The sequence below is a fragment of the Chiloscyllium plagiosum genome, chromosome 3, assembly GCF_004010195.1.
Source record: "Chiloscyllium plagiosum isolate BGI_BamShark_2017 chromosome 3, ASM401019v2, whole genome shotgun sequence".
In the NCBI taxonomy this organism is placed as follows: Eukaryota; Metazoa; Chordata; class Chondrichthyes; order Orectolobiformes; family Hemiscylliidae; genus Chiloscyllium; species Chiloscyllium plagiosum.
Window position 1 is genome coordinate 108,305,922 of NC_057712.1, and position 14,930 is coordinate 108,320,851.

Sequence of the window (14,930 nt, forward strand, 5' to 3'; positions counted from 1 at the left end):
CTGCGCTTTTCCAGCAACACATTTTCAGCTCTGATCTCCAGCATCTGCAGACCTCACTTTCTCCATTCAGCTCATTAAGTTTGCTCTGCCATTTAATGAGATCAGAGCCATATTTCTGCCTTTTCATCATACCCTTGATTCCCTCACTAATTAAAAATGTGTCTGACTCAGCCTTGAATACAGTAAGTGACTCAGCCTCAACAGATCTTGTGGTAAAGAATTCCACAGATTCACAAACTTCTAAGAGAAGAAATTTCTCCTCATCAGTGTCCTATCGAGGAGACCCCTTATTCTGAGATTGAATTGTATAAGATCCTGACATGTCTAGACAGGATCTTGATGGATGTGGAAATAATATTTCCTGTTATTGGTCAATCCTGAACTAGGGAGCTCTGGTTGAACATTAGGGGCAGCCATTTTAGATCAGAAATAGGCATATCTTGGAGAGTTTCACATCTTTGGAACTCTGCCTCAGAAAGTGGTGGAAAAAGGGTTATTAAGTTTTTTAAGACTGATGTGGATAGATTCTTGCTAAGCGAAGGAATCAAGGTTTTCAGGGATAAATGGAAATGTGGAATTAAAAACACACACAGATCAGCCATGATCATGTTGAATTGAGAGGCTGAAAAGTCTACTGCCCAGATGATTAGATTAGATTACCTACAGTGTGGAAACAGGCCCTTCGGCCCAACCAGTCCACACCAACCCTCCAAAGAGTAACCCACCCAAACCCATTTCTGACTGACAAATGCACCTAACACTATGGGCAATTTAGCATGGCCAATTCACCTGACCTGCACATTTTTGGACTGTGGGAGGAAACCGGAGCACCCGGAGAAAACCCACACAGACACAGGGAGAATGTGCAAACTCCACACAGACCGAGGCTGGAATCGAATCTGGGACCCTGGTGCTGTGAGGCAGCAGTGCTAACCACTGGGCCACCGTGTTCATGTTCATGTAGTGATTGTAACAAGATTAGCCAGATGGACCTCATGGAATACGAGTTCCTTGATTCAGGCAGCTAATCCTGCCCAGAGAGCCCTGGCTGACAGATATAGACAGGAGTGTCAGAGGTTCTGTTCACTCTTGAGAGCTGGCTCTGAATGAACTGGATCAGTGTCAAGAATTCTCCACATCTAAATAAAGCATGACTTGGTGATGGGATGCTGGCCTCTGTGGAATTATTTCAGTTTGTATATGCATGCTACACTCCTATCCACAAAATTGGGATTTGCTATGATGGGAGCAAGACCTATGATTTACAGCCGCTTCCACCGTTGACGCCATGTAATCACAAAACTCTGAACCCAAGTCTGATTAAGCTATGCAGCATTTTTAAATACTTCAGTGGATTTAAGCATCACTGGCAAGGTGTTGTCCATTCCTAATTTTCTTGAAGGTGGTGATCTGCCTTCTTGAACCAATTCTGTTATGTCATGTCGAATGGGAGCTCCATAATTTTAACACTGTGACAGTGACGGAATAGCGATATAGCTCCATATCAGGATGATATATGATTGGAAAGGAATTTGAAGACAATGACATTCCTATGCATCCACTACTCTTGTCCTCTGACATTGCAGAAGGCCTATTTTGGAATGTGCTGTCCAAGGAAGCTTGACAAGTTACTGCAGTGCACTTGTATGAAATACAATCTGTGGGTATTGTTTGCCAATAATAGAGGGAGTGAATATTTAAGGTCTGGATGGGTTTGTACTCAATTGCATTGATCTTCTCGAATGTTGGTACAGCTGTGGATAGTGGTATGACAGCAGATAATAAGACTGTACTTTCCACTTTTGGAACATCTTACTGGAAGATCTACCTGACTAGAGCTTTATTTGAAATCGGAAATCGGACTAAAGATCAAGCCTGGTTCTTTATACCTCTCCAAACTATTATGGACAAGATAAAAAAAGAACTTAATCTTTTCATGACACCAAAATGTATTATCTCACTTTATTAATATCCAAGCACATTTGCAGCATTGTCATTGGTCTAGTATTATTTTGTTAAACTTTTCAAATAATTTCATTTGTTTTTTTTGTTTTACAAACCCTGCGAAATAAGGAATTATATATTTAATCAATTATGCTTATTACCAAAAGCTTAATTTGCACCCTACTCAATTTTCTTTTTCCCAGCATCAGACTTGAAGTGGCAGAGATAAATATGTAAGAATGGAAAATGTATAGTTTATTACCATTTATAGAGTTCATATTTCAAAATATTGGTGTTATATGTGTTTATTGTTTTTTGAAGGATTTTCTCTTAAACTAAACATGGAAAACAAGGTCAGAGTGTCTTTCTGGAACAGCAATCTAATTCCCTATATATCAGAGAGGAGGTAATAGCAAATGTCTGTAGTGTTAATGAAAAGATGCTTATATTAAGTGATGTTTAGAACCAGTAGAATGACCATGTAATTTTGTTTTCAGTTTAGATGCATCTTAGATGAGCAAATGTTTTTGCATTTCAGAGTTTTCACTTGAGTTCAGAAGAACCCAATATTGAGTTTAGAAGCCAGTTCAGTTTCTCCAAGACAGTGAATTCAGGGAAAAGGTTAGCTTAGCAGAAGGATAGTTATGGAACTTCTAAACCAGAAGAGTTTGATTAGAAATCTCCACATTTTTAGAACTAAGGACTAAGAAATTTTAAGCTTTTAGATTTGTGAAAAGTTCACGTTGGAAAGGACTTATGAATTGTTTCCATAGTCTTACAGAAAGAACCCAAAAGGAGTCAATTAAGTAGAGTGCTGAGGTTTTGAGATATACAGTGTAATTTCTCTAGATATGAGTCTTTGTAATTAATCAGATCAGGAAATGGATTGAAACAATGCTTTGCTGTGTGCTTTGGAATTGTATTAAATGCCACTAATATTTAGGTCAGTTTTTGTTTATAAACCCTTGTTCTACTGTTAAAGATACTGTCTTGAGTCAATATGACTCAGTGATGAGCCACCATGTTAACCACTTAAACAAAAAAGGCCAGATTTCAGTCTGTGATCGGACTTGTTCAGTAGTATCATCGCCTGTTAATTTATACCTCGTTTGTATTCTAATCCACAGAGCAAACTTTACATGGATGGATTCAGGAGTTTAAAAGAAGGAGAGCCTGTAGAATTCACCTTTAAAAAATCTTCCAAAGGCCTGGAGTCAATACGGGTAACAGGTCCAGGAGGTACCCCTTGTTCAGGCAGTGAGAGGCGGCCGAAGGGGAAGACTGTACAAAAACGAAAGCCAAAGGGAGACCGGTAAAATTATTATTTGTGTTGTATGAGATATATTTTCCAAACTGTTGCAAAATTAAATTAGAAATGTTCATTGCAGCAATCCTCCTCTTTTGCTGAACTATTTGCAAACAAGTAGGATATTCCCAATTTTCTCTCATGGTCTGAGAATTCTCCTGCAACACCAAGAAACTTGCACTGTAATGCTGCTTTCATCGTTAGGTAATACTTCGAACTATTCTGCACAGGAATTAATGCCATTTTTATTCAGCTGATGTTTGCTCCGTTTTGTCACCCGGTGAATTCTGTTTGTTCCATTCCAGTCTAGTCAATTTCAATTTCTGGTTTTAAAATTTGCATGGAAAATTTGACACTCCAGTTTTAGTGATTTGTCTGTAGTTGGCTCCAATGTGCCTTCTCCATGTCTCAGTGAGAATTCTTCAATTTGGCTTCATAAAAAAAAGCCTTTCTTGCTGATTTGCCTGTTCGTAGACAGCACAGACCCCGCACACAGAAAACCACACAGGATCAATTGTGAAATTAGTAGAAGTCTCCACTGACATATTTGGCAAATGTATGTGAATGAAACAGAGAAAGTGTTCCTCTATCAGAAGAAATTCTAGACCACCATCCTCCTGGATTGTAACATTATATTTATGTGTTATCTGGCCGATTGATCTATACAGGTCGTTCTGGTATGACACATGGCTATAGTGCGATTGATGAATTGTGAATGCTGTTTGGATAACATGAACTTTCTATTGAACGGGTATAGCGATTTTCTATAGTGATCCTCTCTAGCGCAATTTTCTGTAGCGTAAGGTCACAGAGGAATGCAACTGTTACATTATAGTAGAACAACCTGTATTCCAAATGCTATGGTCCCTAATAATAATCTGATAATAGTACTGAACACTTGTGCACCTGCTGTTCTAGTATAGTTACAACAGTGGCATCTACCCAACAATGTGGAAGATTATCCAGATATGTCCTCCATACAAAAGCAGGACAAATCCACACCAGCCAATTACTACCACATCTGTCGACTCTTGATCATCAGTAAAGTGATGGAAGTTGTCATCAACAAAGTTAACAAGTAGCACATGCTCAGTGATGCCCAGTTTGGGTTCTGCCAGAGACACTCAGCTCCTGATCTCATTCCAGCCTTGGTTCAAACCAGGACAAAAGAGCTGAATTCCAGAAGTGAGGTGAGAGTGATAGCCTTGTAATCAAGGCCCTGTTTGACTGAGTGTGGCATCAAGGTACCCGAGCAAAACATAAACCAATAGGAATCAGGAGGCAAATTCTCTGCTGGTTGGAGCCATTCATTAGAAGATAATTGTGGTTGTTGCAGGTCAGTCATCACAGCTCAATGACATCTCTACAGGAGTTCCTCAGGGTAGTGTCCTAGCCCCAACCAGCTGTAGCTGCTTCATCAATTCTCTTCATCGTAAGGTCAGAATTGGGGTACTTATTGATCATTGCACAATGTTTAGCAGCATTCGCAACACCTCAAATACTGAAGCAGTCCCTGTCCCGTTGCAATAAGACCTGGACAATGTCCATGCTTGGTGAAAATGTGTTGCTGAAAAAGCGCAGCAGGTCAGGCAGCATGCAAGGAGCAGGAGAATCGACGTTTCGGGTATGAGCCCTTCTTCAGGAATGAGAAGCACCTTGGATGCTGCCTGACTTGCTGTGCTTTTCCAGCAACACATTTTCAGCTCTTATCTCTGGCATCTGCAGTCCTCACTTTCTCCTAATATCCATGCTTGGGCTGACAAATAGCAAGTAACATTTACACTATATAATGCTAGGCAATGACCACCTCTAATAAGAGGCGGTCTAACCACCATTCCTTTACATTCAATGGCATTACCCTAATATCAACATCCAGGGAAGTTACCATTGAAACTCAACTGAACTCACTATTCAAGCAATGACAACAAGAACAGGTCAGAGGCTCGGAATGCTGCAGTGAGTAGCTCCCTTCTGACTCATCTAAGCCTGTCCATCATTTACATGGCACAAGTCAGGAGTGTGATGGAATGCTCCCCACCTGCCTGACTGAGTGCAACTTCAACAACACTCAAGATGGCTTGACACCATTCAGATCAAATAGTCTGCTTGATTGGCACCACATCCACAAACATTCATTCCCTCCACCACCAATTAGTATCTAAATGATGCACTACAAAATTTAACCAACAATTCTTTGCAGCACCTTGCAAACCCACGACCATTTTGATCTAGAAGGACAAGGGCAGCAGATAAGTGGGATCACCACCACCTGTAAGTTACCCTCCAAGCCACTCACCATCCTGACTTGGAAATATATCACCGTTTCTTCACTGTCATTGGGTAAAAATCCTAAGGACATTGTAGGTCAACCTACAGGACATGGGCTGCAGCGGTTCAAGAAGGCAGCACACAACCACCTTCTTAAGGACAACCAATGCTGGCCAGTCAGCAACGCCAATGGCCAGTGATTTAATACAAAAATATTACTGTCCTTTTAGACTTTTGTAAAATCTAGAGCTGGTTGTTACATGTCAATGTCATCAATATTTTATCCAGAATTATAAGCTAGCCTGTAACCATTATCAATAGTCATAAAAACTCACCAGATTCACTAATGTGCTTCAGGGAAGCAAATCCTCTATCTTCACCTGATCTGGTCTACATGTGACTCCAGATTCACAATAACGTTGTTGACCAGTGGCTGCCCTCTAATATGTCTTAGAGAGCCAATGAGTTCGAGGGCATTTGTGGATGGGCAATCTGGCCTTGCCAGCTACTGCACATCCCATGTTAAAACAGAAAAATAACCTCATGATTATTAGACTGAATGTCCCTGAAACAGCATGACAGTTCACTTGTTTTTATGGATTCTATAATGGATTTTAAAAACAAGTCTTGAGACCTGGCCATATTTTTACTTTGATTCAAGGCCTTAAAAGTGTTGGAAATTAGGACATAATTGCCTCAATATTTTACACAACTTTATACACCTTGTAGGAATATTGCTTTTTAGTTACATTTTATTTTTCTTTGCACCATGTATCAATATTTAATCTTTTGCTTCCTAGTGCTATAGTTCACTCTGCTTTTCCAGGCTAAGATTGTGCCCAAGTGGACCTAATAGAAACAACAAACCTTTAAATGCAGAAATTTGCACGGTTGTTGTTGCAATATTGTTATATCTATCCACTTGTTCTCCAAAGCTTCTGTCGACTTTATGGCAGGAGGTTAGAGAATGATCTATTGAAATTACACTGCCAAATGATTCTAATGGTTGTTATGTGAACCCTTCAAATAAAATTGGAGGTGTCCAGGAGAACCAACAAATGCTGATGAAATTTTAAAACTTGTATCGTAGTTCCTTGTGATGTTAAACTTGTAAAGTAAATCTGCCTCCTTCGAGGAGCCCTGTGCTGTTTATTTCCAGAGTCCAGTCTAATCCCCACATTGTGTTTAAGCTGCAATTTTCAGGAGTTCCAGAATTTTGCCTCAGTGGCACTAACTAAACTGTGATTTATTGCTAAGTCAGGATGCTAAATGGCTTGGAGGGGAATTTGCATGTAGGAACAAGTTTCAAGGAAACTCAAGTTGCAACATTGGACCTGGGGGATATCTATTTCTACTCCAAAAACCGAAATGAGTCAGGTAAAGACTGTAGTGCGACCTCTTGCAAATGAACTGGACTTGTGTGAAAGACAGCAATTTTGACCTCTACAATTTGGAAAATTGAGTAATTAAGCCATGCCGATCAAGCACTGGCAAATAAGAGGGTATGCTGGGCCAGTTAGGATCCAAGTTATTATCTCGTTATAAGAAATTCTGACAATTCCTAGTCTAGTAACATATGGAAAATAAGTATCTTGCAGAGTTCTGTGTGAAGTGCAAGAACAGCCTTTTTCTTCTTGTAGGTTAGGCTGCCAGAAATGATTGTATTGTGTCAGGATAACATAAGCAAAAAATGAAATCAAAAATTCCTGTACCATATTTGTCGAGAGCTGTGGATCGTGAAGATGGAGAGGAAAAGATACCTTTTCCAAGAAGCAAATGCTTGAGTCTTGATGCCTGACCTAAGAACACTGCCCAAACACTGTTGAGTTTATGAAAGAAGGAAATTACTTGCATTCATACAGCCACAGCCACACAATGTCTACAGCCAGTAAAATAGTTTAGACATAAAGGAGAAAAAAAGTCATGATTTGTAGGAGCTGGGTGTTGGACTCGGCTGGACAAAGTTAAAAATCACACAACACAAGGCTATAGTCCAACAGTTTGGAAGCACTGGTTTTCGGAGCGCTGTTCCTTTGTCAGGTGGTTGTCACAATCACCTGACGAAGGAGCAAAGCTCCGAAAGCTAGTGCTTCCAAATAAACCTGTTGGACTATAACCTGATGTTGTGTGATTTTTAACTGAGAAAAAAAAATGGCACCCCATTTGGAGCTGCCCAAAATAGATTATTTGTCTTGGTGACAGAAGATGTTGGATAAACATTGGCCAAGAAACCAGGGAGAACTCCAATGTTCTTTTTGAACTAGTTTGGGGCATTGTTTTAGGTTTACCTGAGGGAGATGCAGGGAGTCTCAGTTTAGCATCTTATCACCCTGGTACATTCATACTAATACATGGGAGAGGCAAACTGGGTTGTATCTTCTCAAATAATCACTTGAACCCACAAGTACTTGATTTAGAAGCAAGTAAAGAATGTTACCACTGAGTCAAAGCTTGAGCTCTTTTGATTGATATTGCTAACCAATGAGCCATTGTGTGCCCTTTTGTGGAATAAGTTCTCACAAATATGTGAAAGCAATGGGATAGATGGTTTTTGATTTAGAATTAGAATGCAGTATGAAAAGCTTGTGGGGAATAATATGAATATTGGCACATCCAATGATTTGTAATAGTTATAATATGTAATAGCATCGTAACATTGTGCAGGAGATTCACCCAATTCAATCAAAAAAATTATCTAATGCAGGAGAGATGGAAATACCTCACCTTTTTCCACCCTTTCTATTCATCCTGTTCAGAACTGAGAGTAGCTCAATTGCTTTTTTCTCCCCTTCACCGTCAAGATGCTTGCTCCTGTTTTAACTCGTCTTGCCCTTGCACCTCAGCCACTGACCCAAGGCAATTCATGCCTCGACTCACAACAATGGTTCCTCATACCCTCCATGCCAGATCGTGTCTCTCCCTATCTCCTTCCCTACCCCCAGCCCATCCCCAAACAACCATTCCCAACAGCATCTCAAAACTTCCTTGCTAACTCATGGCACATGGATATCCACTCACCTACTACGCAGCTTCTACACAGCTAATGAGCACTATAGTATCGATACAGGTGTGCTTTAAAAAAGCACGTTAATCATTTGCTCAATGTTTATTTACACCAGAACGAGATATTAAGTGTTTATAACTTGTGTTATTGATACTTTACAAGTCTGGATATTTGATATTTGCACAGCAACAATCTTTTTAAAGAAGCATTACAGATGTGTTTTTAATTGTTCCACACATGCCATTGTTATTGTAGTGTTTGTTGGTGTGTGTACAGAGTGTATAATGGGCATGGGAATGTTGGCTTGGAGTTTAAGTAGTTCCATTCTGGTTAAGGAGAGGGCACAAGTTGATATGGTAGGGACATGTAAGGCATTGCCTTGCAAAAGATTCCCAAATCCAGACTATAGTACACATCTGTTCTGAGGGGGCCATGAAACCGGCCCAACACTATGAAAAAGTAGGGTACTATAAAATGCAATGGAGTGTATAAGGTCAGGAGTGGGCCAGGTCAAGGATGCAGGGTGTAGGCTCACGACTTAGACGTTTATCTTATCAAAAATTTGGAGTCTCGGTGAATAGGGCCTTGAGTCCTGGAATCTGGTCACGCCCAGCATTTTTCAATGGCTTCAAAGTCATTATGACTGCATGACATGTGGCCCAACATTTCTGATTGCTGATCTGTCATCAAGACTTTATGATACTGCTCAGGGATAGCTGGTTTATCTAAGGTGCCAACTTTCAGATGAGAGCTTAAACCTCTCAGTTGAAATAAAGGATTGCATGATGAAACGCAGTAAAGTTATCCCAGATATCCTAACCAATATTCATTCCTCACCAGTTACCACCTTGCTGTTTGTGGGAGCTTGCTGTGTGTAATTTGGATCCTGTGTTTCAGGCATTGCAACACTGACTTTTCCCCACTCTTAATGTTAGAAGTGTCCATGTTTACAGCGTTTGATGTAACTTGATTCTTCCCTCCGTAAACTGCATGTAAAGTGTTTTTGATTCCTGGGTGTGATTTTCCCAATGGGATTCTAAACTCTGCAGTCAAGTTCAAATGGGAGACGATGGCTGCCATTTGAAAACGGTCACACATCTGCCATTTTTGCTGAAATGGCCAACAATTGGCTTACCATCCAAATGAGGAGAATGGTTGGGCTCTGCAGACAGTGGGGCCAATCTGAAACATTTCAGCTGGAAAGCATCAACAGGATTATCAGGGCAGGCAAGTGAGGCAGAAGGGTCTGAAAACTGATATGCCATTCGCCCTAGTTTGTGTCTGAAACTCAAAATAATCCTGACAGCAGATCTTTTCTTGTGGGTGGTCTTTGGCTGCTGCTGAATCCAGGCAGACACTGATGGTTCTTCCGTTTGTTTGAAGTGCAACCAAGGATTCATGGCCTTCTGGAGATAAAAACCTTTCCTAAGCTTGGTTTTAAATGGGTATACTCCCATAAGAGGAAGCTTCTCCTCCATAGCTAGTCTGTCAAGGCTCCCACAGGATCTTTAATAGTTCAATGAAGTTCCAATTTTATTTTTGAAAATCCAGATATAAGCCTAGCCTGCCCAACAAATCTCCATAGACAACTCTGTCATTCCCTGTATTAGTTTGATAAACCTCTGAGTTGTTTCCAAAACATTTACATTCTTCCTTTAAGTAAGGTGATCAGTACCATGCGTGCTACTCCAGGTGCAGTCTGACCAGGGCCCTTATGGTTGAAGTATAATGTCTTACTTTTGTATTTACTTCCCCTGGCGATAAATTTCAGATTCTATTTGCTTTCCTTATTATTTGCTGTACCAGTTTATTAATGCTTTACAATTCTTGCACAAGATGATCCAGCTCTGCAATCTCTCACCATTTAGATAATGCTTATTCTAATTCTTCCTGTCAAAATAGACAATATTTTCCCACATTATATTCCATATGCCACATGTTTCCCACTTTCCCACTTTCCTTTTTGTGGTCTCCATGTGCCTTTTTCGCAATTTGCTTTCCTACCAATCTTTGTGCCACCAGGAAATTTGACAATCACACTCTCTGTCCCTTCATTTAAGTCTAAATTGTAAATAGTTGAGATTGCAGCACCGATCCATTTGGCACATCACTTGTTACATTTTGCCAACCTGAAAAAGGATGCAGTTTTGCCTATTCTCTGTTCATGCTATTATGATACCCTGTATGCTTTATGAGCTTTTATTTCCTGCAATAGCCTTTTTATGTAGCACCTTACTCAATGGCTTGAAAATTGCAAAGCATAGTACCTCTATCTACTGTTTCCCATTTATTCGCAAAACATGCTACCCATTTAAACAATGCTAATAGATTGGTCAAACATGATTTCCAATTCAAAAAAATAATCTTAACTCTGAATTAACCTTGAACCTGCCTAGTGAACTTCCTTAATAATACCATCTTACATTTTCCTAAATTGGATGTAAGCTACCTGACCTGTAACTTGGTGCTTTCTGACTCCTTTTTTGAAAGAAAGTTACATTCACTATCTTCTGAGCTCACCTCAAATCAAAGGAGTTCTGAAAACTGAAACAATGCTTCAGCTATCTCATGAGGCACTTCTTTTGTGGCCTTTGGATAAAGTCTATCTGAGGAGAAAGTGAGGTCTGCAGATGCTGGAGATCAGAGATGGAAATGTGTTGCTGGAAAAGCGCAGCAGGTCAGGCAGCATCTAGGGAACAGGAGAATCGATGTTTCGGGCAAAATATTCCTGAAGAAGGGCTAATGCCCGAAACGTCGATTCTCCTGTTCCCTAGATGCTGCCTGACCTGCTGCGCTTTTCCAGCAACACATTTCCATATCTAAAGTCTATCTGAACCTAAACACTTGTCAGTCTGCAGCTCCAACATTTTACCTAATACCACCTTTTTAGTGATTGTGATTTTCCTGAGTTCCTTCATCCCACTTCCTGATTTATGTCACTTCTGTCATGTTAGGAGTATCTGCTTTCATGAAGACTGATGTAAAATATCTGTTAATTTCATCTGCTATTTCCTTACTTTCCATTATTACCTCCCCAGTGTCACTTTCTATTGGACCAATGCTCAGTTATTATTCTTTATATTTTTAAAATTTTACTTTCCTATTATAAATTGCCGATTGACTTTAGTTAGCTTTGCTTTCATGCCTTTTGATATTTTCTATGTAAATTTTTAAGAATTCTTGCATCCAAACTCTCTCTCTCTCATACTGGATGTAAAATTCAATGGTATATTATCGTCACTGCTACCTCAGGCCACCTTCACTATGAAATCTTAGGATTAATCCTATCTCTCAGTGTAATTCCATGGCATTTTAAAGTGGTTTTCATTTCACCTATCTAAACTTGAACATTATTTTTTTTCTCTTAAAAGAAAAATCCATTGATTTATTTGAAAGAGCTGATTTGCCTAGTGACCTGATAAAAGTGTTGAGATTGACAACCTGATCTTCAGCCACAAGTCTGGTGTGTGGAGTCACGAGAGTTCCAGCTCTATGAAACACATGGATCAAGTTTCAGAAAATACCAATAAGACATCAGCTACCCCCCCTGCTTTCACCTCTCACACTGTTCCATACCATGTCCAATGCCAACCAATGGTGGCTCACCTCCAATTCACCACTCTTATACCACTATGTTAAACTCATTTTGTATCTAATATGGACCTCAGGACCCATATTTAAATTAAATTAAATAACATTCTATTAAATAAAAATCTAAATGTGTAATGCAGACATCCCTATATTGGTAAACAAGCTTTAATTGATTAAAAAGTTACTATATTTACATTTCTGCAATTATATAATGGGTTATAAGAACAAACTCGTCATTCAAGTGTACCATCTCTTCTAACAACATGCAGTAGGGTTAGGGTTATAGTTCCATTATTGGAATCCATAACTACTCATCGCTTCAATCAAACTACAAAATGACTGGCACCCTGCTGTATTAACGGTTAGTTGTGAAATCAATCATGTGGCACATATACAGTAACGGAAACCTTTATGTTGATGTCAGCAGGGATAAATAACAACCAATGTTTTGTTTTAATTTTTTTATGATTTAAAGAGCAGGATTTTTAAATGGCTTGACAGCTGCCTCTAACAGGCACTTTTGGGAGGTCCTCTTGATGGCTGTATTTTACACTATTGACAGTTGATGTTGGCAAGTCTGTTGATGATCACAGTGAGCCTGACAATTTACTAAAAAAAAACATTATTCAAAACATTTAGAAAATAGATGTGAGTGTGTATAACCATTTCAATATTAACCTGACCTTCCCCAAAGTTTCCCACAGCCACATGGAAAGGGTTTTGGATTAGTGGTGCTGGAAGAGCACAGCAGTTCAGGCAGCATCCGAGGAGCAGCAAAAGCAATGTTTTGGGCAAAAGCTCTTCATCATTCCTGATGAAGGGCTTTTGCCCGAAACGTCGATTTTGCTGCTCCTCGGATGCTGCCTGAACTGCTGTGCTCTTCCAGCACCACTAATCCAAAATCTGGTTTCCAGCATCTGTAGTCATTGTTTTTACCCATATGGAAAGGGTTCCCTTCCTCTCCTAGGCTATTCAGAGATATACAAAAAGTTCAGACCTGCTCTTACCAGGTCTATTTGTGTAAGTCCTCACACTCATGAGCTACCAACCTCACACAAGTAAAGGCAGCCAATTCTGGCAGCAACAAGCTGCACTGTGCACCATGCTTTACAAATCACGACCTGACATCATTCCCACACTTGCGAAAATGGGAAATGCTATGCACTGGACTGGATCTTGCAATTTCCAGGGTAATCTGTTTTTTCTTTGTTCATTGCAAAAATACTCAACACAGGTCCATATCAAATAATAAAACAAAAACAGAAAGTGCTGGAGAAACTCAGCAGGTGTGGTGGCATCGGAAGACAGAGAAACAGAGTCAACTTTTCTTGTCCAATGTTACTGCTTAAATTTCAGATTTCCAGTATTTTGCTTTTATCAGAGTAAATGCCAAAGAGCTGAATTTAAAGAGCACTGGAAGATTGCTGTGATTCTTAGGAGTGCCAATTGTTTCCGAAACACTGATGAATTATATGATGAATTATGCATCTATGACTCTGAATTCTTTGGGTAATTGATTGGCATGGCAACAACCGTGGGACCATTATGGAGAATGTGGCTTAAAAATCTGTGCCGCTAAAGAAGTTATTCATGCAATCCCAATCATTTGTTAGCCTTTTGTTGCACTTTTATCTGAATCATTTATCAAAAAAAATTGGCGTACGCCAATAGCATATAACTCAATAGCATTTGAGAGTTGCAATTAAGTTGTCACTTGGCAGAGTTGGTGCTGATTTTTAAGAGTAGTTGTCACAGTAACATGGTGCAAATCTTTTCCTGTCTCAGGTAGATCTAAAGAGACCATATGCTGACATTTTAAAAGATACTACTGTGCAAAATTGAGAGAGACAGTGCTTTCAGGAGAAAAGGTCTACCTTTAAATGCTTTTAAGACATCAGTCAGCCATCATGAGATGATGGAACTGGACCTTACAGACCAGGAATGTCACTGTTTGCCAGCCTACAGCTCGTTTCCTAGATTTGAAAGAAGCCAAATGTCTCTGGTGTCAGAATGGGTGGTTGACAAGCTCCCAAAATTTGAAACATTTAAGACTGCCAAATTGGTTTGACCTATTCCTGGAAATCCCATCACAGGATCTCCTACACATGATGTCCCAGGCACAGATTGTTCAGCACATCCACCCTCCCAATGTACTGCCTTACCATATACCTTCCCACTAAATCAATGGAGAGTTCATCCTTGGCATCTGAGTGCTTAATCACATCTTGGCAATAAAAGTCATGTGTTTAGCATGTTCAGTGTAGCTAATGGAGTCCTTAGTAATATCTTCCCAAGAGAACCTTTAGACAATAGATATAGGAGCAGAATAAGCTTTCTGGCCTATTGAGTCTGCTCTGAATCATGGCTAAGTTTCTCAACCCTACTCTCCCTTCTACCCTTACTCATCAAGAACCTATCTCTGTCTTAAACACAATTAATGATTTGTCTTCATAGACTTCTGTGGCAGTGTTTTCCACAGATTCACCACCCTTTGCTGAATAAATTCCTCCTCGTCTCAGTTCTAAGTAGTCATCCCATCACTCTGAGGCTGTGTCCTCAGGTCCTCATCTCTCCTTCTAGTGGAAACATCTTCTCCACACCCACTCTATCTAGCCCTAATTGTAAGTTTGAATGGGATTCCCCCTCAACCTTCTAAACTCCATCAAGTACAGACCCAGAGTTCTTTAACCACTCCTCATATGACAAGCTCTTCATCGCTAGGATCATACCTATAAACCTCCTCTGGACCCCCTCCATCACCATCACATCGTTCCATAGATAAGGGGCCCAAACCTGTTCACAATATTCCAAATGCAG

General features: G+C 39.9%; 1 protein-coding gene across 6 annotated transcripts in view; it reads left to right on the forward strand.

Moving 5' to 3' along the window:
• The window catches only part of LOC122548410 (protein lin-28 homolog B-like), a 252,926-nt gene that overhangs the window by 155,751 nt on the left and 82,245 nt on the right, over window positions 1-14,930 (forward strand). For all 6 annotated transcript variants that reach the window (XM_043687022.1, XM_043687023.1, XM_043687026.1 and 3 more), the window contains one exon: window positions 3,072-3,256. In XM_043687022.1, the coding sequence (XP_043542957.1) occupies window positions 3,072-3,256 (185 nt within the window). The remainder of the gene's footprint in view (window positions 1-3,071; window positions 3,257-14,930) is intronic.